Source organism: Doryrhamphus excisus, linkage group LG16 (assembly GCF_037039965.1).
Source record: "Doryrhamphus excisus strain RoL-2023G ecotype Guam linkage group LG16, RoL_Dexc_Guam_v1.1, whole genome shotgun sequence".
Classification (NCBI taxonomy): Eukaryota; Metazoa; Chordata; class Actinopteri; order Syngnathiformes; family Syngnathidae; genus Doryrhamphus; species Doryrhamphus excisus.
The window spans coordinates 5,435,420-5,456,133 of record NC_136372.1 but is presented as its reverse complement, the minus strand read 5'-3'; the positions used below and the strand labels follow the sequence as shown (position 1 = coordinate 5,456,133).

Sequence of the window (20,714 nt, the reverse complement as noted above, 5' to 3'; positions counted from 1 at the left end):
TCTTTATGCATTCTTACACTTACTTACACTTTGTGATCCATGCGATTCAGGCCCCTGTCAGCTGTGTCCTTCAGCATCCCTTTCGGCCTGGACAGCGACGTGGACATTGTGATGGGCAACCCTGTGATAACCCGCTCTGTGAGCTCAGACCAGCTTAACCCATCGAGTCAAAACACGACCCGGTCAGCCTTCGGTCCTCCCGTGGACCTGAGCAAACCACCTGCTTCCAATGGTGTCCACAGAGCCTCGTGGTCCACGCAGAGTCCCGTTCATCCCAGATTAGCGGAGAATGGCGTCGGCGCGACTGAAACGGGAGAGCTGCCGACCATTGAAGAGGCCCTTCAGATCATTCACAATGATAGTAAGATGGAGCCTCGCTTGCATCCTGACGGTGCTCCTGACGGCTTCTACCTCCACTCTCCCGACGACCCGGCTAGTCCGAGACACCATAAGAACTCTTCTCCCGTCAGCTCCTCTGCCCCGACACGCTCAGGAACGACGCATCGGTCGACGAGAGAGCCCAAAGAGTCCACTCGGACTAGAAACGCTTCTGAATGCTCAAGAGATGATGACTCGGTTTTAAGAGACGGCAGCGTGGACTCGGATGCGTCGGAAGACACGCCCCGGGCGCAGTCCACTCCCAGCACACCCGCTGGTGCACATGCAGTTAAAAGCGGCACTAAGGACGGATCGGACAGCGGCGTGAAGATGACCAGCTTTGCAGAGCGCAAAAAGAAGCATAGCGGAGATTCTCGCAAAGTCACGGACCCCCTCGTGCCGCAGTCGACCAGCTGGGAAATAATGGCTGACGAAAGCCCCGGCAAAAGCCCTCAGCTCAATAACGAAATGTCCGAACTCGGTGTTCGTCTGGAGGAAAAGCGGCGAGCGATCGAAGCCCAGAAGAAGCGCATCGAGGCCATCTTTGCAAAGCACCGCCAACGGCTCGGCAAGAGCGCCTTTCTGCAGTTGAAGAAGGAGCAGCGCGAGGAGGACGGCGAGGTCGAAGGAGGTCAGTTCAGCACCTCGTCCACAGAGGAAGACCTTGCTCGACTGACTTTGGAGGAACGGCTGGCTAGTACGGAAGAACAGCGCCCCCCTGTGGAGGAGAAGAGCACTATTAAAGGTGGACTTAGCAAAGAGAAGGGAAGCACCCCAGCAGAGAAGGGTGAAAAGATGGCCCCCCTTGGAGACTACAACAACGCTGTATCCAAGCTGACTGCAGCGCTTAGTTCTCTGCAGAGTGACATGCAACGTCTTACCGAGCAGCAGAGCCAACTCATTCAGAAGAAAGCTTCCAGCAACAAATCCTGGGTCATTCCACCCAGCCCCAAGACCTCGGCCCCCTCCCCTGCTCGCTTTTCCAGAGAATCCACCCGGGACTTAAATTCAGCCACACCGTCTCCATCCCGCCGGCTCACAAACCACATCACACCTCCAAAGTCTCCTCAAGTGGCCCATCGTAGAACCCAGTCTGTGCCCCCCAAGAGCCCTAAACACAGTCGCCCCTCAGATGCAAGGGTCCCGGCCCTGTCGAGGGTCATAACGGCACCGCAGAGTGTGGACCGCATCCCCCATCTTCGCCGCGTGAACCCCTCGCAATCCCAAATCCAGACTTCCTCCTCGTTCTCCATCGGTGACTCCGACAGCTTCGACGAGCTTCGGTCTTTGGCAGCGACACCCGTTTCCTCAGCGACGCTCACACCCATACCGACACCCTCCCAGACTCCTCATCCCCCCCTAGATGACGCCCTGTCCGAAGCTGGCTCCCTTGACTATGAAAGTATATTTAGTATGGACATGGAACCGAGATCCTCACAAGGCCCTGTGGCTCGGAAGGAGGGGCCGACGGGTGGGGGCTCCAGCTCTGGTGCCCCGTCGGAGTGCTCCTTTGAGAGTGATGCCCCCCCTGCGGGCACCGTGAACGGGAAGCGGAGTAGCTTGATTGAGATCTCGCTGTCTTCCCTGCAAGCAGACGGAGAGGAGGAGGACCAAGTACCCGATCCTTTCCCGGACTCCATGAGTGACAAGACCGAGCCAGAGACCAAAGGAGGGGTTGGCTTCTTCTTTAAGGTAGGAGAGACAGATATTACTGCCGCCATCTAAAAAGATGGTTTGATGATAATAGATTGTCCTTGAACCAAAGTAAAACTAAAATGATGGTTTGATAATAGATTGTCCTTGAACTTAACTAAAACTAAAATCATGCTGTTTGGTTACAGCAGAAATGACACACATCAGCAAATTTAATTTAATTTAATTAAAAAAAATAAAAATAAATAAAAAAAAAATAAATAAAAAAATGCAGGAAGTGAACAAATGTAACAGTTACTGATTGTAAAAGTACCAGATGGAGGGGTAGGATTTAATAAGCTTTGCTTCTTCCTACTCCTTTTGGACATGTGGAACTGTGAACTGATTATGTGATGCATTCAATTGTAATCTGATGCATGTTCAAATGAAATAAAACCATGACCATTACTCCAGATATTGAAATGTGTGTCTGGTTCAGAGAAGGTTTACGATTACTAATCCATTCCCATGTATGGAACTTTTTCTCAGAGAAGATCAGAGCAAACAGAAAAAGGAATTACAACCCAATACCTCACCTTAAATTTGCCCTCATATCAACCATATTCTGCTCACAGCCACTAGGGGGACATATTTGTGTTATCCGACGGTTGCTATGATATGTTGTCATGTATTGACGATTGCTATATTCCTCAATAACTTCCTTTCTTTGACAGTTTGGTTGTCAGTTCCTCAGTTTCATGGCTTGGTCTCTGTTGCTAGGATGACAAGGAGCGACCGGAGGATGAGATGGCTCAGAGAAGAGCCGCCTTGCTGGAGAAACAGCAGAAAAGAACTGAAGAGATGAGGAGACGCAAGCTGGAGCAGGAAAAAGAATCAAAGTGAGACTCCATCCAACGACTTTCATGATCATACAGCAGTTTTTTTTTTACTGAATCACCTTACCTTTCCCACAGCAAACCCCAGTGGATGGTCATTGAAGGCTGGGGCAATAAGACCGAGGACCGACCCCAGACCCCCGGCGCCTCTCCGGCGCCACGCACGCCCTCAGCAGAGGGAACCCCCCAGCGCAGAGGAGAGTTCACTCGGCAGGAGTATGAGCGCAGGCAACAGCTGAAGATCATGGAGGACCTGGACAAAGTGCTGAGGCAGAAACCCACCACGGTCCGCGGGGTTAAGAAACAGAGACCCAAGACCGTGTTCAGAGACGACTCGGCCCTCGCACACAGTCCCGTCAAGGGTCTCCTGGGTAAATAACCGTACAAGTCTTAGAATACACACACATTCGATTCCAATACAAAATGTCTTCTCCGTTTAGGTGGAAGGCTCAATAAGGTGTACTCCCACTCCACCACAAACCTGTCCTCCATGGCGAATGACTCTGGAGGCCTGACTGTCAGGAGGTCTGCCAGGTAACACTTCATCATCCTTACACGCAATGTCCAAAAACATGAATATAAATATATTTTTACTCCCTTAGTCGTTCCCACTCACCCTCTCGCCTCATGTCACCGGGACGAATGAGCGCCCATAATGGAGACAGGGATTGGGAGAACGGATCCACCATTTCCTCCACCGCCTCCATTCCAGAATACACAGGTTAGTAGGATTTGATCTTGATGCTGAAGTATTATACGTACTTCAGTCTCCGTTTTGCTGATGCAGCCCATTTTTTTTGCAGCCCTCAGTCTCCTTTGCTTTAGAAGATCCTCGTTCTAGGTGGCACGGCGGTCGAGTGGTTAGCGCGCAGACCTCACAGCTAGGAGTTGGCCGATATTAAACTGTTATATTATGAATTTAAATATTTATACAGGGCTGCACGGCGGTCGAGTGGTTAGCGCGCAGACCAGGGTTCAATTCCACCCTCGGCCATCTCTGTGTGGACTTTGCATGTTTTCCCTGTGCATGCGTGGGTTTTCTCCGGGTACTCCGGTTTCCTCCCACATTCCAAAAACATGCTAGGTTAATTCGCGACTCCAAATTGTCCATAGGTATGAATGTGAGTGTGAATGGTTGTTTGTCTATATGTGCCCTGTGATTGGCTGGCGACCAGTCCAGGGTGTTACCCCGCCTCTCACCCAAAAGACAGCTGGGATAGGCTCCAGCACCCCCCATGACCCTCGAGAGGAAAAGCGGTAGAAAATGAATGAATGAATGAATGAACAACAAAAAACACAAATTATCTTAGAAATGCAGGAAGTGAACAAATGTAACAGTTACTGATTGTAAAAGTACCAGATGGAGGGGTAGGATTTAATAAGCTTTGCTTCTTCCTACTCCTTTTGGACATGTGGAACTGGGAACTGATTATGTGACGCATTCAATTGTAATCTGATGCATGTTCAAATGAAATAAAACCATGACCATTACATTACATTGTGAAGCAGAAACCAGGCTGCTTGGTAGTTTTCCAATATGGTATCGATCCTAAACACACCTCTAAGTGAAGTGGAAAAGGATTCCAGAAACCTGTTGAATTCCATACCCAAGAGGATTAAGGCAGTACTAGATAACAATGGTGCTGACACTACATATCGTCACCAAGGACACTCAAAGATGTTTGTCCAAGTCCAGGGTGTACCCCGCCTCTCGCCCAAAAGACAGCTGGGATAGGCTCCAGCACCCCCCGAATGAGATCCTCGTTCTCCTCCATTGTTCTTCATGGTATTCCTGGTTTTCTTTCACAGGGCCAAAGTTATATAAGGAGCCCAGCTTTAAGTCAAACAAGTTCATCATCCACAACGCTATCACCCGCTGCTGCCTGGCCGGCAAGGTCAACGAACCCCAGAAAAACAAGATTGTAGAGGTGAGCCAGAGTCCACCAGAAAGGTCCATCCTAGCAAGATTCTAACCTTATCTCCCATCATCCCACCGCCACACTTTTTTCCAGGAAATGGAGAAGAGCACGGCCAACCACTTCCTCATCCTCTTCCGGGACTCTAGTTGCCAGTTCCGGGCCGTTTACACCATGAACCCGGAGACGGAGGAGATGTCACGGCTCACCGGCATCGGCCCGCGTGTCATCACGCTGGACATGGTGGAGTCCATCTACAAGTACAGCTCCGACCGCAAGCAGTTCACCGCCATCCCGTCCAAGACCATGTCCATGAGCGTGGACGCCATCACCATTCCCAGCTACTTCTGGCAAAAACGCCCGGGAACTCCCAAGAAGCTTGGGACTCCAAAATAAACTTCAGGAACTTTTTTCCATTTTGGCCAGTTGGGTTTTTTTTTTGTTGTTGTTGTTTTTTTTTAATTAGTAGCAGACAACTGGAGTGATTGAGGCCACATGAGAACAATCAACGCTATGTGCCAAGAAAATGAAACCACTCAACATCTAACTGCTTTCATGGCGTCCCTCAAGTACTCCAGGATGAATGATTGTACGACACATTCTGTTGGTTTTCCTGGCGCTCCTTCATGCCTTGCCTTACCCTGGCCCAAAATGGGACAACCTCACTGCCTTGCTACATGAGTTAGGACCGGAGTAGTTCCCATGCCTAGCAATCCCTGTTTCTATCTTCTCATTTTTCGCTGCCTTTCTTTCTTCTTCTTCTTCTTTCTAGGGCTTACTCGCTACTCAGTAGACTGACACATCCCATCTGGAAAAGACTGCTCTCATATTGTATGAATGTCAGGCACACACCATCCATCCTATTCAGGGGTGTTTTGGAAAAGCTGTGTGATTCCTCCGCCTGTGCACTCAACTTTATGCTGTAAGACATTTGGATGTTTTTTGTTTTGTACTTTTTTTGCTGGATAAATCGTCTAAGCCTTCCTTAAAGGCCAAACGATGAATTGAATGACTTTTTCTTATGTGGTGAAGAAACTGGAAATAAAACATGAAGGAGGGCTAGAGTTCGTACTACAATGTTGATTTGACACATAATGAATGCTGATTACTTTTCTTTTTGAGAATTTGTTATAAATTAAAATAACATTTCCCTTTTTTTTGTAAGCTTGGTAATAAGTTCGTCTGCTGCATTGACAAATAGACGTATGTTTGGAATCAAATGAGTGTATTTGGGTGAACGGATTGAATCCTGTTTGTCTCCAGGAGTCTGTTTATTACCATAAATGGACTTCCTTCCTATGTCCAGGTTTATAAACTGAAGGCTTCTTGATGAAGGATTATTCCGGACTGTAGCAGCCCTAAACCTAAGCCACTCAAGTCTACTTAGACTCCTCCATGCAATGTAAAACCGGAGGAACGGAAATGGCCAAACTTTTTACTATTGTAGTTGCCAGTGATGTTAATATTGCTATTATGATAAATTGGCCCCTTTTGTGCCACCTCTTTGCAATCACTGGCTGCCTCCAAGAAATGAATGAATTTAAATATGGATGTGAAGAGAAAAATATTAAAAAGAAAAAAAAATAAGAATGTGTGCACATGGACTATGGATGTGTGTATTTATTTGTTTATCCAGAGTAGAACGTGGTTTTGCAATAATACTTTGATTCTGTGCAATCTCCCCCCCTCAAAATTCTTGCCACCTGGGGGGGTCTATTTATTTAGTTCGCTTTAGATTTGATGTTTAATTTCAGGTTCTACTAATGTAAGTGTTGGTTAAGGTAGTATTTTTTTTCTTCTCATGATGTCATAACATTTTATGTTTTCTGTCATCCAATCTGTGCCAGTACTTGTATGTTTGTCATTTGTCATTCATCAGCTCTCCTTGCATCAGGACCAGAATAAAAATCATTTTTAAATCATTGTCATATTTGTTCATGTGAGCTTTTCAATTTTATTTACATTTTTTTCAGAGTCCACTTGTGCTAGTCAGTTTCAGTGCAATTGTTTACTTTACAGTCTCATACTTGTAAACATCCAAAGGAAAAACCTGCAGCTTTCTTGTTATTTTGTTCTCAGCTGTGTTTGGTGTGCAGCATCTCTGTGAGCAAAGAGTTGCAGGGCAAATCGCCCAGCAGGTGGCGCTGGTAAAGATATTCCTCAACTTGCAGGCTGATGCTGCGTACCTCAGGCAGCCGCAAAAGCAACTGGCCAAATTTATCCGAATGTCCCGGGTGAGTTCGCTGGGTGTGTTCCATCAACGCCCTGTTCACTCGCTCCTGAGTGTGCTCCACTTGCCTGCGACTCTGCACGGATTTCACATCTACGTAGAAAGTAAACACGCCACCTTTAGCAACACATTATTCACAATTAGTCACACTAATGTTGCAAAATACTAAACCTAAATGATGCGTTAACTGCATTTAGCCGTACCTCTCACCGAAGCGCCCCCAAATGCTAAGTATAAGTGCGGAAGCGCGCGAAAACCGAACAGCCTTGTTGCCGGAAGTTTAACATCCGGGTACTGTATGACGTCAGTCAACCAGGTGCTGCTTTGATAGATGATTTTTGTGGAAACGTGGTCTAGTCACTGAATAAATTATCATATATTCAGTATTACGACGCCTGGAATTATATTACTAAGTCAACAGGTAAGTTTACATTGCATCAATTTCACCGGAAAATATGTTTGTTTGCCGAGACTAACGTAAGCAGGCCACTTCCTGGTTTGATGGGGCGGTACCGTTTTTTAATTCAAGTATTTTTATTAGTTTTTATTGTGATAATAGCTCAATTGGGAAATTATAAAATAATTAAATTCGACAAAACAAACATGGGGTGTTGTTTTGTGTTTTTGAAAATTGGCAGGCTATTTTCTGGTTGGTCAATGACGTAAGAGGCTATAAATAGATGGCGGGAAACTTCAGGTGCGGTTTGGTCCCGGGAATTTATTCTCAACAGCGCAAAAAAGGACAAAAAACACCGACTTTGTCTTCATTTTTAGCCAAACTATTTATCGTTCGATGGTGATATTGCAGCATATGCGGTTTCCTGCGGTCTAGTTAATGAAAATACTGTAACAGAAAAGCTCACCAGGGTTAAAAAGCACCAAGTATTTAAGGCAGACAAACTCATGCCTGTCAAAATGGAGGACCTTCAGTTTGGACACCAGATCCTGCGTCCTGGTCACCAAACTACTTAGTGTGGCTCCAGCTTGAGAGATGATGGTCGACAGCTCAATCTGCTCCAGATTTAAAAAAAAAAAACACACATCAGGTTAGAAACATTTTGCATGGTTGTCACATTCAGAGTTGTTGCTTAATTGACCTGTTGTCCTGTGACAAGATAAATGCAACCCTCTTTTCCATAGGTCACCTGTCTGCAGAGGTGGTCTAGAACCAGCAACTCACTCCAGCAGCTCTGCAGTAGAACCATCTGGTCTTCCACCTGAAGGTAAAATAACATATATTTTTCAAACTGTGTTATGAGTACCAGTGGTGGTTCATATTAGTGAAGTCCACCTTCAGCTCCTTGAAGAGTGCGCTGTTCCTGGCCCATTCCACCAGGCTGAACAATGTCTGGTCGGCCATTTTGCACATGATGCTGAATGTATTCAGACAGTCGTGTTTGCCTCGGTTTGCTTGTTCCCTCTGTAGACTTGCAACCACTTTAGCACACAGCCGTCCCTCATCCTGCTCGCCTTCCAGGAGTTGGCTAAGAAAGCACGCTTGCATGGTGGAGCTGGTAGAAGTGGAAGCATTGGCTGGGTCGGGAGGCGGCGTGAGTGGGATGGTAGAGTTTGGTGTGGAGCACGATGATGACGTAGATGGGGTGTAGGAGTTGTTGGGGGTTTGGTGCGGGGAATAGTGTGAAGGAGCCGGGCTGTAACTCAAAGGTGTTTGTCTTTCCTCCTGAAGGTATGTCTGGTGATGCGGTCCGGCGTAGGGAAGCGGCAGAGGCGGGACCACGTTGTCGTCACCCAAAGGTAAGTGCGCACCAGACAACCCCATTTCAGAGGGATACATCATGTGAGGTTGATGGAAAGAATCCGTAGCGCTTGTGTGGTTGCACATGAGCGGACAGTCACTTTCAGCGGGAGGCCATAGCCTTTGTGTTACTTCCATTTTGATCCTATAGGGGGCAGCGTTTGCTTGGGGTTGCACTTTTTGTTCTTTCATCTGCCTGTAGAGAGGCCCGAATTTATTTCTGCCGCCTCTCATACGATCCGCTCTCACTGCTGAACACAAAATGGACAAAGAGTTACCGGAAATTTTTAATGTTTTAATGGCTGAGCTTATCGCTAAGCTATAAAATCATCTTATGTAAACTGGGTCATTATACCAGCGCATCGCTTTTTTATGACCTCTTAGATACAACTGCAGAACATGCATGTCAGTGGAACAAAAGCCATGTTACACAGGAGCAAAGTTCATTGTGTGATGGTTGTTCTACCTTCTTTCTTCATGCCCACCGCTAGACACTTCTGGAAGCGGCAGTAAGGACAGCGCTTCCTCTGGGAGACATCCATGGGGCAGCTCTGTCCTTCTGCACAGGTGTAGTGTTTGTCGTTCTGCACAGAGCGCTTAAAGAAGCCCTGCAAAGACGAATATTATTACACAGTAGTACTTTGGGACTTGTGTAGTTACATTGGCATCACAGGTTTTTACCTTGCAGCTCTCGCAGGTGAGCAGGCCGTAGTGGTACCCCGAAACTTTGTCTCCACACACGGGACAGCCCTCGTTGGACTCGGGTTTTGTGTCAAATGGCTCCATACTGTGGTCTTGGGCTGAGGAACCACAGTAAAAACATGACCTTTTAAAGTAAGCTGAGGAGGGGGTTTCAAACTCTAACATTGTGGACCTCCCTTCAAGATGTATAACATTTGATTACATTTCAAGGTTACTCTTACCAACAAATATTGATTTAGCTCCACTGTTGTTGTCCACTTTGAGCCTATCCACATGCTCTTTCTATGAGCTAAGACTGTACAGTCTTTGTTGCCATCTAGTGGACTTAAGTTGTACCTACAGTTTTCAGCTGCTTTTCTTTTCAATGCTTACCCATCTTGCCTAAAAAAACCTAAAAAAAAAAAACCCTACTGTAATGCTGAGTTAGTTGAAGTTGTGAAATGGAGGTTCCAAGCTGTACTGATAACACATGTACAGCTTTCTAATGGGATTTCCCTTTTTTCCTTCCATTTACAGTACTGCAGTACATGTGCAAAGGTCAACATACGTTTTTCACAGCAGCCCTTTTGACGTAGTAAAACAGTAAATGCAAGGAAAAATAGTTAGCGGGACGATGTGAAAGATAAAAAACATTAAATTAATGAACCAAAAATAAAAAAAAAAATAATTGCAGGATCCAGGAAGTAGTCTGCATGCAAATTAATAAACACAAATAGGATGCACTTTTAGCCTTGGAGGAGGTCAGATGTTGCAGCTGGGTGAGTGATTACGAGTTGCAGGTAAACCGGTTAGTAGGCAAGTGTGTGAAATGCACATAAATACTAATCTGCAGAGAGAATAGGGCACTAGTAGTGGTTTTGTCACTTACATAATTCATACTGGCTCTGTAGATTATATAGAGCATAGTCAAATGCTGCATATACAGTATCATTTCATTAGGTACACCCTCTAATCCAATCCAATGCAATACAAAGATGATTGACACTGACATATAGGTTATAGTTGCAGTTTGCAGTGGTGTCATAGCTATCTTTATGATGCATGATGCAGTTTGACACTTAAATGGTAACCGGATGCCCCTTTGACTGGGTCAGTGTAGTGGATTCTACCCACTGGTGCACCCGCAGCTTCTACTCACATGTTGACGCTCCTTCTAAAGTGAACATATCCTCCATGTAGCCGTCTGCCTGTGCTCCAGGAGCATACTGCTGCTCCTGGGAATTATCAGGAATATCCATTCTGCCTGAAGGTGCTCCACTGTCAGTGCATTTGGATCTGTTATGAGGACTGGGATGGGGTGGGGAGGAGAGGGGACGCACCGTGCGGTAGAGCCGGCACGCAGCCCCGAGTGCCCCTGATGGACTGACAACCGTTTGAGGCCCACGTGGACTTCGGTCTGTCGTCCCTGTCATAAAACCTCTCCTGACTGGCACTCCTAGCCTATGTGAGAACAGCGTGTCAGACGGTCAGATAGCCACCTGCTGGAATGTTACTGAAGTGAAGTCATTGAGCCATCCTGAAGCTAAAGGCCTGATAAGATAACAGTCCGCTAAATAGTGGCGCACTGCATAGTCACATTTCATATCTTCATTTCTTCCTTTGTATTGTGTCTTGTTTATGGAGTCGCCAAGGAAGTGGGCTGCTCTGTTACGAAACAAGTGCAAATGATGCAGATGTGCTTGCAGTCGTGACATTTTTGCTTGGTGGCGGCCATGTTTTTCAAGCAATTCTGCTCAAAATTTTAAAAATGTGCCCGTCAGTTTTGGTGATCAGGATAAACACTCAAATCTTACAGTTGGTCTTTTGTCGGATGCATTTAGCTGTGTGAGAAATTTCAAGTCAGTTCCACATATGAGGGTCAAATTTTGTTTGTTTTTTAAATTTGTCTGAAAAATAAATAGACAAATTCTCACCCTTTTTGTGTGAAGCAGTTCCACAGTAGAAGAATTAGCATGGAATTTCCTCACAGTTCCTATGTTGCACATTAACCTTTAAATTGATTTAAAATACAGTGAAGAAAATAAGTATTTGAACACCCTGCTATTTTGCTATTTCTCCCACTTAGAAATCATGGGGGGGTCTGAAATTTTCATCGTAGGTGCATGTCCACTGTGAGAGAGATAAACTAAAAAGAAAAATCCAGAAATCACAATGCATGATTTTTTAACAATTTATTTGTGTGATACAGCTGCTAATAAGTATTTGAACACCTGAGAAAATGAATGTTAATATTTGGTACAGTAGCCTTTGTTTGCTATTACAGAGGTCAAACGTTTCCTGTAGTTTTTCACCAGGTTTGCACACACTGCAGGAGGGATCTTGGCCCACTCCTCCACACAGATCTTCTCTAGATCAGTCAGGTTTCTGGGCTGTCGCTGAGAAACACGGAGTTTGAGCTCCCTCCAAAGATTTTCGATTGGGTTCAGGTCTGGAGACTGGCTGGGCCATGCTAGAACCTTGATATGCTTCTTACGGAGCCACTCCTTGGTTTTCCTGGCTGTGTGCTTCGGGTCGTTGTCGTGTTGGAAGACCCAGCCACGACCCATCTTCAATGCTCTGACAGAGGGAAGGAGGTTGTTCCCCAAAATCTCACAATACACGGCCCCAGTCATCCTCTCTTTAATGCAGTGCACTCGTCCTGTCCCATGTGCAGAAAAACACCCCCAAAGCATGATGCTACCACCCCCATGCTTCACAGTAGGGATGGTGTTCTTCGGATTGTACTCTTCATTCTTCTTCCTCCAAACACGCTTATTGGAATTATGACCAAAAAGTTCTATTTTGGTCTCATCTGACCATAAAACTTTCTCCCATGACTCCTCTGTATCATCCAAATGGTCATATGCAAACTTAAGACGGGCCTTGACATGTGCTGGTTTAAGCAGGGGAACCTTTCGTGCCATGCATGATTTCACATCATGACGTCTTAGTGTATTACCTACAGTAACCTTGGAAACGGTGGTCCCAGCTCTTTTCAGGTCATTGACCAAGTCCTGTCGTGTAGTTCTGGGCTGATTCCTCACCTTTCTTAGAATCATTGAGACCCCACGAGGTGATATCTTGCATGGGGCTCCACTCCGATTGAGATTGACCGTCATGTTTAGCTTCTTCCATTTTCTAATGATAGCTCCAACAGTGGACCTTTTTTCACCAAGCTGCTTGGTAATTGCTCCGTAGCCCTTTCCAGCCTTGTGGAGGTGTACAATTTTGTCTCTGGTGTCTTTGGACAGCTCTTTGGTCTTCGCCATGTTACAAGTTAAAGTCTTACTGATTGTATGGGGTGGACAGGTGTCTTTATGCAGCTAACGACCTCAAACAGGTTCATCTGATTCAGGATGATACATGGAGTGCAGGTGGACTTCTAATGGGCAGACTAACAGGTCTTTCAGGGTCAGAATTCTAGATGATACACAGGTGTTCAAATACTTATTAGCAGCTGTATCACACAAATAAATTGTTAAAAAATCATGCATTGTGATTTCTGGATTTTTCTTTTTAGTTTATCTCTCTCACAGTGGACATGCACCTACGATGAAAATTTCAGACCCCTCCATGATTTCTAAGTGGGAGAAATAGCAAAATAGCAGGGTGTTCAAATACTTATTTTCTTCACTGTATATAGTGCCATAATGTCATATGAGGTGATAAAATGTTTTTCGCTTTAGACATTATTATGGGATGAAAAGGATAAAATTCGGAAGAAAAAAAAAAATACTGATTTTTTCTGAGCTTTTTGGCGTCCTCTAGTGGTGAGATACACCACTATACAGTATACATTTGTTTCTTTCGGTTTTTTTCCTGATATATACGGATATATACCGTATACCAGTGATTTTCAACCACTTTGCCGTGACAAATTATCCAATATCACTATTTTTAATTAACATTTATTAATAATTTTCAACTAATATTATATCATTGTCGAGTGTCCGTGGTCTAAAGAGCAGCAGAGCAATGTAATATGCGTCCGTGTGGCAACACGTTGCTGATTACTTCGTTCCTCAATTAGATTTAATGATGCACGTGAGACGTCGTGTTGACATTTTGTAACCTTTTTTTGGCAAAAAAGGTCGAAAAACACTGCAGTATACTGTATATATACATATATATATATATGTGTATGTTAGATGTAGGGCAAATGAATAATTTAATAAAAACATTCTCCAGTGTGCTTTGCTATTACTGTAATGTACAGGCGGTGTCTAGGAACACAATGTAAACAGACCTGCCTACACCGTCAATAATATTAATAGTTATACATGTTTTGATTTTACTATCTTTTTAAACACATATTTAAATTGTTTACATTTGCCCCAAGAAGTCACTGCAATCTAGTTGTACTTTATTGAATAAATGGTAGGGAAAAATGAGTAGTAATTAGTCACTTTCATTTGAAACGTAGCACTTATAATGTGAGCTCCCGTGTTCATGTCCGATGCCGTAAAGCGTCTGAACGTCTTGTCTAGCGTTGCTGTCCATTCGGTTTTAGTAAGGAGGCCCCATTTCCTCACTGCTGTAACACACCGGCTCCCCCTCTGCGACGAACCACACCTCGTTGTGCCTGTTCCACAACGTCATGGGACTGCAGGTTGAGGCAAAACACGTACATGTACATTCAAGTCCGTGCATCATGTTTCTAATGTGATGTGTTAAAAAAGAAATAGTCACCCGTTATACGCGGCACCGTAGTGGCAGTCGCTCTTAAAGGAAGCGTCGTACGACTTCAGGGCCTTCATCAGTTTGCCGGCTTCTTTTTTGTCACTCATGGACGTCAACAAGCCTCCGTAGCTGCGCACGTACATGTAAGCTTCTTCTGTGTCGTAGAATTTCACCTGCCAGTCAGCATATTAGAGTTGATTCCTGTTGCGATGCACGATGTGTGTTTCAAAGACTCCACTTACATTGGGATTTGTAGGTTTGGGAGGATTAGCCTGATGTTCCTTGGGCAGCAGGAAGCTCACCGTGTAGGCGCCCATTTGCCAAAACTTCTTGTCAACTATCTTGACAACAACGGGTGACGTCATTTCGATCTTTTGACCTGGAGATGAATGAAAGCGCACATAGGAAATTAGGTCCATTAGGTACACCCTAAAATGTCTTTGTTAACAAACGCACCATTCTCATTTTCACCGTCAATGTATTTGTACAGCTGCTTGAATGCGCTCATAGCTGCAAATTCCATAATGTAGGAGGTCTCGGTGGCGGCCACCCACTTCACACCCTCATAGTGGCGGACCTGAGGGACGCAAAAGTCTGACCCGCTGTACACAATGCGTCCGTTGTCAAAGTCTCACCTCGTAGTATTCGGTCTCGCAGATGACGTCGAATAGCAGACATTCCTCCGTCTCGGTACAGAAGGACACCTTAGAGGAGTCTCTGTGTGATAGACATTGATTTAGCAAGGGGGGGTAAGGCACGGGACAGCGTCTGTGTAGCTTGGTATTACGGTTCATTGTCAAGTGCTTTTGCTCTTTGTTCAGGTTGCATTTGTAAATAAGAATTTGTTCTTAAATTGCTTGCATGGGTGTAAATAAAGGTATAATAATAATAATTAAAAGGTTCACTGTTTTCGTTGCAATAGAAAATGAAGCATGACTAACCCTAACCATTGTTGGAGATGGACATTTACATGTTTTTGACCTTGACTTTGAACCTTCCACAAGCTATGATGACATCATACAATCCTATATGTTTTTGTGTTGATTTATGAGTTTAATGGTGTAATAATTAGTAATTTGATACCTGACTAGCTATAGGTTGTGGTGGTGATTTTTTTTTTTTTTAGGCTTTCACGTACAAACCATAGTACAATGTACATAACCGCAGCAGTCACTGTCTTACGGGGAGAGTTGGGCATGGTTTCAATTTGAACAATTCCGGTTCTGATTCTGATTTCTTGTTTCCATTCCTGTTCCTAGCAGTTCTCGATTTTGGTGCTTTTTAAGAGTAAGGATGGTCTGCATGGTCTGAACTTTAATGCTGTGATTCTCAAACAGTGGGGCGCGACCCCCACTGGTGGAGGGGTTGGACTGTCAGGGTGGGCACGAGAGGCTTTTGTTTCAATACAGACCTACCAACATGTACACATTTATAGTACTCAACATGCAATTTGACTCTTGAATATCATTTTTAAGTTCAGTCTGTACAGTACAGATAAATGACAGATTATCAGTTTCTCGAGTATTTCAAACCCGTCCGGGGGGGGGGGGGGGGGCATGACAGATAATACTGTAATTGTATTCAGCTTTACTATGAATTTCTGTTGTTTACATGTTAGTGTGTGATGCTGCAGCCACTTAAACACCCGGATGTGTTTAATTTAAGTCACTTCTTCTTCATTGGTGCCCACCAGCACCTATTTGTGATATCAGCGTAAATTTTAAAAAAATGTCATCAATCTTGACGCTCGTACCGCTTCCCATTGATGCTGGATGCCCAACCCGACTTATGGGGGCGCTAAGGGTTAAAGTGTCTTACCCAACTTCAGCCTCCGCTGTGATGGCCAGCAAAAAGACAACAAGTCCTGCAAGAAACCTGTGCAGGGAGGGAAAAAAATAAATAAATTTTGCCAAGTTATAACATAAATTTAGTGATGATGCGGTAGAATATGGCCAGCCGTACGATATGTATGCAGTAAAACTACAAGCGTGCTGTACTTACATGACGACAAAGGTGGTTGGGTGCAGTCTGAGTCTTCATGCGGTGCAAAGCATCTATTTATCCCAAGCGGAGTTATAAAAGGAAAACTGGCCACTCCCTGAAAAGTCCAGACAATACTGTACATATGAGGCAAAGGAACAACACAAATACTGCATGAAATACAACACTATACAACAGCTATGCTATACAATTGACTTAAACACCACATATGAAGTTTCTCCTTTGGAGACTGAAAGTTGAGGTGTCCCAACACAGGCCATGATTATCGTCATGCAGTATTCCATTGGATTCTACTGTATATTTTATTAATACTGTACTTCTATAGTGTACCAATGGGGTGTCCTCTTTTTTTCACCCCATGTATGTGTTTGTATAAGTCAGTAACAGGCTCCCCTGAGAGTTACTGCAGACCTGCCAACCTGTACTAATTTATTGTACTCAACATGTAATTGAATACACTTGTATTCCTCAATACTCAATTTTCCTGGTACAGTACAGATAATAAATATCAGTTTCTCAATAGTATTTCAAATCGGGGAGGGGTGCATGACATAATTGCAAACTATTTGTGAAACACTGTGAAAAGTACTGTGTTGCCTGCGCTATTACTATATACTTATCTATATTTATATATAGGGTGCTCAGATAAATCCCCAGCAAATTTTGTACACTTTTAGGGGCGAATGTGTGTCTAATTTGAGCAAGATTGGTTGAAAAACATAGCCGCCGTTAAGCAAAATGTCTTTGTCGGGGCAGAACGGTACTTTGTGTGCCATATTCAGTGATTAAAAGTATTCCATGTGTTGGTTTAGTACCAAAAAAAACTACAAAAGTCATTTGAAGGTACTTTCCATCAAGACAACAGTAACAGAGTAGTCACTAATAGCGACTTTGATGCTAATATTCATGATTTATAAGGACAAACTTTGCAGTTTATTAGCAAATAAGATCAGATGACCTAGATGAGAGACATTTGAACACATGATATCCTGTTTTTTTGTCTGGAAACAGCATCAAGTCCCAAGAGTATAAAATGTCTCGTCATGCTTACGTATATGAAAAAAAACAGAGTGACTGCATTTCACATGTACTGTTTTACACTTGAAGTAAAAAAGCTGAAGGAAATGCAGCACAACACTACTATTAGTACTCGTAGTACCAAAATATCAATAACTAGTACAAATAATTGTAATTAAGAATACAGTACATACATACATGAACCTACTTCCCTACATTGAAGAACACGATGCTGAAAGACCTGGAAGGTAAAATGTCTCCACCCCCTTTTGTCCACAGCGTCCATTATTATGTTGAATTGAATAGGCATCATCATTTGAGACGTTTATCCCCCCCCCTACCTTTTTTTGTCAATGACTACATAGGGCTCTAGAGCTTCACCCAACTCCCCTTGCATTGTTCACGTCAATCCATCCATTTTCTATAGCGCTTGTTCTCAGGAGGGTCACAGATGAACCGGAGAACAAGGTGTTCAGGCACAGTTGTTTAATAAAGTTATCTATTGGGGTGTTGGTCACATGACAAAAGCTAATGGCACCAGAAGGTGGACTTCTACATGTGATCAACTTTACTTCAGAATTTGGCAGATCAAACCATGTCGATATTTTTGTTATTATTATTCATTTTCTACTGCTTATCCTCACGAGGGTCACAGGCATGCTGGAGCCTATCCCAGCTGACTTCAGGTGAGAGGCGGGGTACACCCTGGACTGGTGGCCAGCCAATCACAGGGCAGTTAAAGACAAACAACCATTCACACTCACATTCATACCTACAGTGAAGAAAATAAGTATTTGAACACCCTGCTATTTTGCTATTTCTCCCACTTAGAAATCATGGAGGGGTCTGAAATTTTCATCGTAGGTGCATGTCCACTGTGAGAGAGATAAACTAAAACGAAAAATCCAGAAATCACAATGCATGATTTTTTAACAATTTATTTGTGTGATACAGCTGCAAATAAGTATTTGAACACCTGAGAAAATGAATGTTAATATTTGGTACAGTAGCCTTTGTTTGCTATTACAGAGGTCAAACGTTTCCTGTAGTTTTTCACCAGGTTTGCACACACTGCAGGAGGGATCTTGGCCCACTCCTCCACACAGATCTTCTCTAGATCAGTCAGGTTTCTGGGCTGTCGCTGAGAAACACAGAGTTTGAGCTCCCTCCAAAGATTTTCGATTGGGTTCAGGTCTGGAGACTGGCTGGGCCATGCTAGAACCTTGATATGCTTCTTACGGAGCCACTCCTTGGTTTTCCTGGCTGTGTGCTTCGGGTCGTTGTCGTGTTGGAAGACCCAGCCACGACCCATCTTCAATGCTCTGACAGAGGGAAGGAGGTTGTTCCCCAAAATCTCACAATACACGGCCCCAGTCATCCTCTCTTTAATGCAGTGCACTCGTCCTGTCCCATGTGCAGAAAAACACCCCCAAAGCATGATGCTACCACCCCCATGCTTCACAGTAGGGATGGTGTTCTTCGGATTGTACTCTTCATTCTTCTTCCTCCAAACACGCTTATTGGAATTATGACCAAAAAGTTCTATTTTGGTCTCATCTGACCATAAAACTTTCTCCCATGACTCCTCTGTATCATCCAAATGGTCATATGCAAACTTAAGACGGGCCTTGACATGTGCTGGTTTAAGCAGGGGAACCTTTCGTGCCATGCATGATTTCACATCATGACGTCTTAGTGTATTACCTACAGTAACCTTGGAAACGGTGGTCCCAGCTCTTTTCAAGTCATTGACCAAGTCCTGTCGTGTAGTTCTGGGCTGATTCCTCACCTTTCTTAGAATCATTGAGACCCCACGAGGTGATATCTTGCATGGGGCTCCACTCCGATTGAGATTGACCGTCATGTTTAGCTTCTTCCATTTTCTAATGATAGCTCCAACAGTGGACCTTTTTTCACCAAGCTGCTTGGTAATTGCTCCGTAGCCCTTTCCAGCCTTGTGGAGGTGTACAATTTTGTCTCTGGTGTCTTTGGACAGCTCTTTGGTCTTCGCCATGTTACAAGTTAAAGTCTTACTGATTGTATGGGGTGGACAGGTGTCTTTATGCAGCTAACGACCTCAAACAGGTGCATCTGATTCAGGATGATACATGGAGTGCAGGTGGACTTCTAATGGGCAGACTAACAGGTCTTTCAGGGTCAGAATTCTAGATGATACACAGGTGTTCAAATACTTATTTGCAGCTGTATCACACAAATAAATTGTTAAAAAATCATGCATTGTGATTTCTGGATTTTTCTTTTTAGTTTATCTCTCTCACAGTGGACATGCACCTACGATGAAAATTTCAGACCCCTCCATGATTTCTAAGTGGGAGAAATAGCAAAATAGCAGGGTGTTCAAATACTTATTTTCTTCACTGTATGGACAATTAGCCTAGCATGTTTTTGGAATGTTGGAGGAAACCGGACTCCCCAGAGAAAACCCATGCATACACGGGGAGAATATGCAAATTGGGTAGAATTGAACTCGGGTCTCCTAGCTGTGAGGCCTGTGTGCTAACCACTCATCCGCCGTGTCTAAAAAAAAAAATGTTAACAATAATATTTTTGAGTGTCAATTCGTGGGACAATCAATAAAAATATCCGGTCATATTTTTTATTGTACTTTAATTGAGGTTAAAATCTTGAATCTCGCGAATCTCGTGAATTAGGTGCCTTGTGATATCTCTAGTATATATTAATATAAATGAAATGTTCTCTATTTAATTAAAATACACTTAATTTAATTGAATTTATAGTTATTACAACGTTGCAAAAAATATTTAAAATAAACTACTTCGTTTTAATTTAATATTTTTAAAATATTTTAATTTGCTATCAGATCGGTGACATACGTATGTAGTTTCAGCCCAATGAAATTGAAAGACGCCATGGATGCATTCCATAGCCAACCAGTAGGAGTCGCTGTTAAGTCACTGATGTGTATGGGCTTTAACCGACTCCAGTTCTTTTCTTACTGATTAGTATGACAGTTTGATTTTACAAAAGAACTACAGGCAGGCTTGGTTTTCTTAAGTAAACCAATTACGTGGAAAAAAACCCAACGTACTGCATATTGTCCATTATCCTCGACAGCGTACTGAAGTGAGCCAATCGCACCAGCATCACATAAATATAAACAAAATAACTATATCGGTATGCTAAGCACTCAATTTCGTATCGGAATGGAAAAAATAGGTTATAAAAACACTGGACAGCGCCCGTGGTGAGATCCCATGCTGGGATAGAAACAGTGAGCTACCATTAGATCAACGAAGTAACCACTGAGCTAGACCAGTGCGTCTACCTGCTAGGAAATAACCTGTTTTATAGCTGCCTCTGGTGACGTCACGCAATGACGTCATGTATTGCATAGTCTAAAATATCAGGAAACGGAAATAATCTCGACTGAATGTGAAAAGGTTTGGAAGCTAGGTCATACAAAACACTGGACGGCGCCCGTGGTTCGATCCCTTTCGGGATGGAGAAGCAGCTTTTCTGAAAGAAAGTGTACTAGACGAAGTAAC

General features: G+C 43.9%; 3 protein-coding genes and 1 long non-coding RNA gene across 7 annotated transcripts in view; 2 read left to right on the top strand and 2 right to left on the bottom strand.

Annotated features, from left to right (window-relative positions):
* camsap3 (calmodulin regulated spectrin-associated protein family, member 3) overlaps nucleotides 1-6,741 on the top strand; it is a 28,714-nt gene extending 21,973 nt beyond the window's left edge. For all 4 annotated transcript variants that reach the window (XM_058050258.2, XM_078797264.1, XM_058050259.2 and 1 more), the window contains 7 exons: nucleotides 51-2,070; nucleotides 2,791-2,909; nucleotides 2,985-3,277; nucleotides 3,347-3,440; nucleotides 3,509-3,627; nucleotides 4,716-4,834; nucleotides 4,919-6,741. In XM_058050258.2, coding sequence (XP_057906241.2) covers nucleotides 51-2,070; nucleotides 2,791-2,909; nucleotides 2,985-3,277; nucleotides 3,347-3,440; nucleotides 3,509-3,627; nucleotides 4,716-4,834; nucleotides 4,919-5,218 — 3,064 coding nt within the window. In that variant the 3' untranslated portion in view covers nucleotides 5,219-6,741. The remainder of the gene's footprint in view (nucleotides 1-50; nucleotides 2,071-2,790; nucleotides 2,910-2,984; nucleotides 3,278-3,346; nucleotides 3,441-3,508; nucleotides 3,628-4,715; nucleotides 4,835-4,918) is intronic.
* nr5a5 (nuclear receptor subfamily 5, group A, member 5) lies at nucleotides 6,627-10,709 on the bottom strand. Its single transcript, XM_058050297.2, has 7 exons — nucleotides 10,649-10,709; nucleotides 9,490-9,608; nucleotides 9,275-9,416; nucleotides 8,344-9,059; nucleotides 8,150-8,269; nucleotides 7,916-8,063; nucleotides 6,627-7,145 (listed from the first exon to the last, which is right to left on the bottom strand). Exons 1-7 carry the CDS (start codon nucleotides 10,683-10,685, stop codon nucleotides 6,898-6,900), a joined length of 1,530 nt encoding a protein of 509 aa, XP_057906280.2. The 5' UTR covers nucleotides 10,686-10,709; the 3' UTR covers nucleotides 6,627-6,897.
* Nucleotides 7,778-20,714, top strand: part of LOC144901868 (uncharacterized) — a 75,966-nt gene continuing 63,029 nt past the window's right edge. Inside the window, exons 1-2 of the long non-coding RNA XR_013630001.1 lie at nucleotides 7,778-8,275; nucleotides 8,740-8,807. This is a non-coding gene — a long non-coding RNA (uncharacterized LOC144901868). The remainder of the gene's footprint in view (nucleotides 8,276-8,739; nucleotides 8,808-20,714) is intronic.
* soul5 (heme-binding protein soul5) lies at nucleotides 13,599-20,498 on the bottom strand. The gene is made up of 8 exons (XM_058050300.2): nucleotides 20,450-20,498; nucleotides 16,171-16,267; nucleotides 15,988-16,044; nucleotides 14,805-14,886; nucleotides 14,626-14,746; nucleotides 14,412-14,548; nucleotides 14,179-14,342; nucleotides 13,599-14,092 (listed from the first exon to the last, which is right to left on the bottom strand). Coding segments are annotated over exons 2-8 (660 nt in total). The 5' UTR covers nucleotides 16,173-16,267; nucleotides 20,450-20,498; the 3' UTR covers nucleotides 13,599-13,995.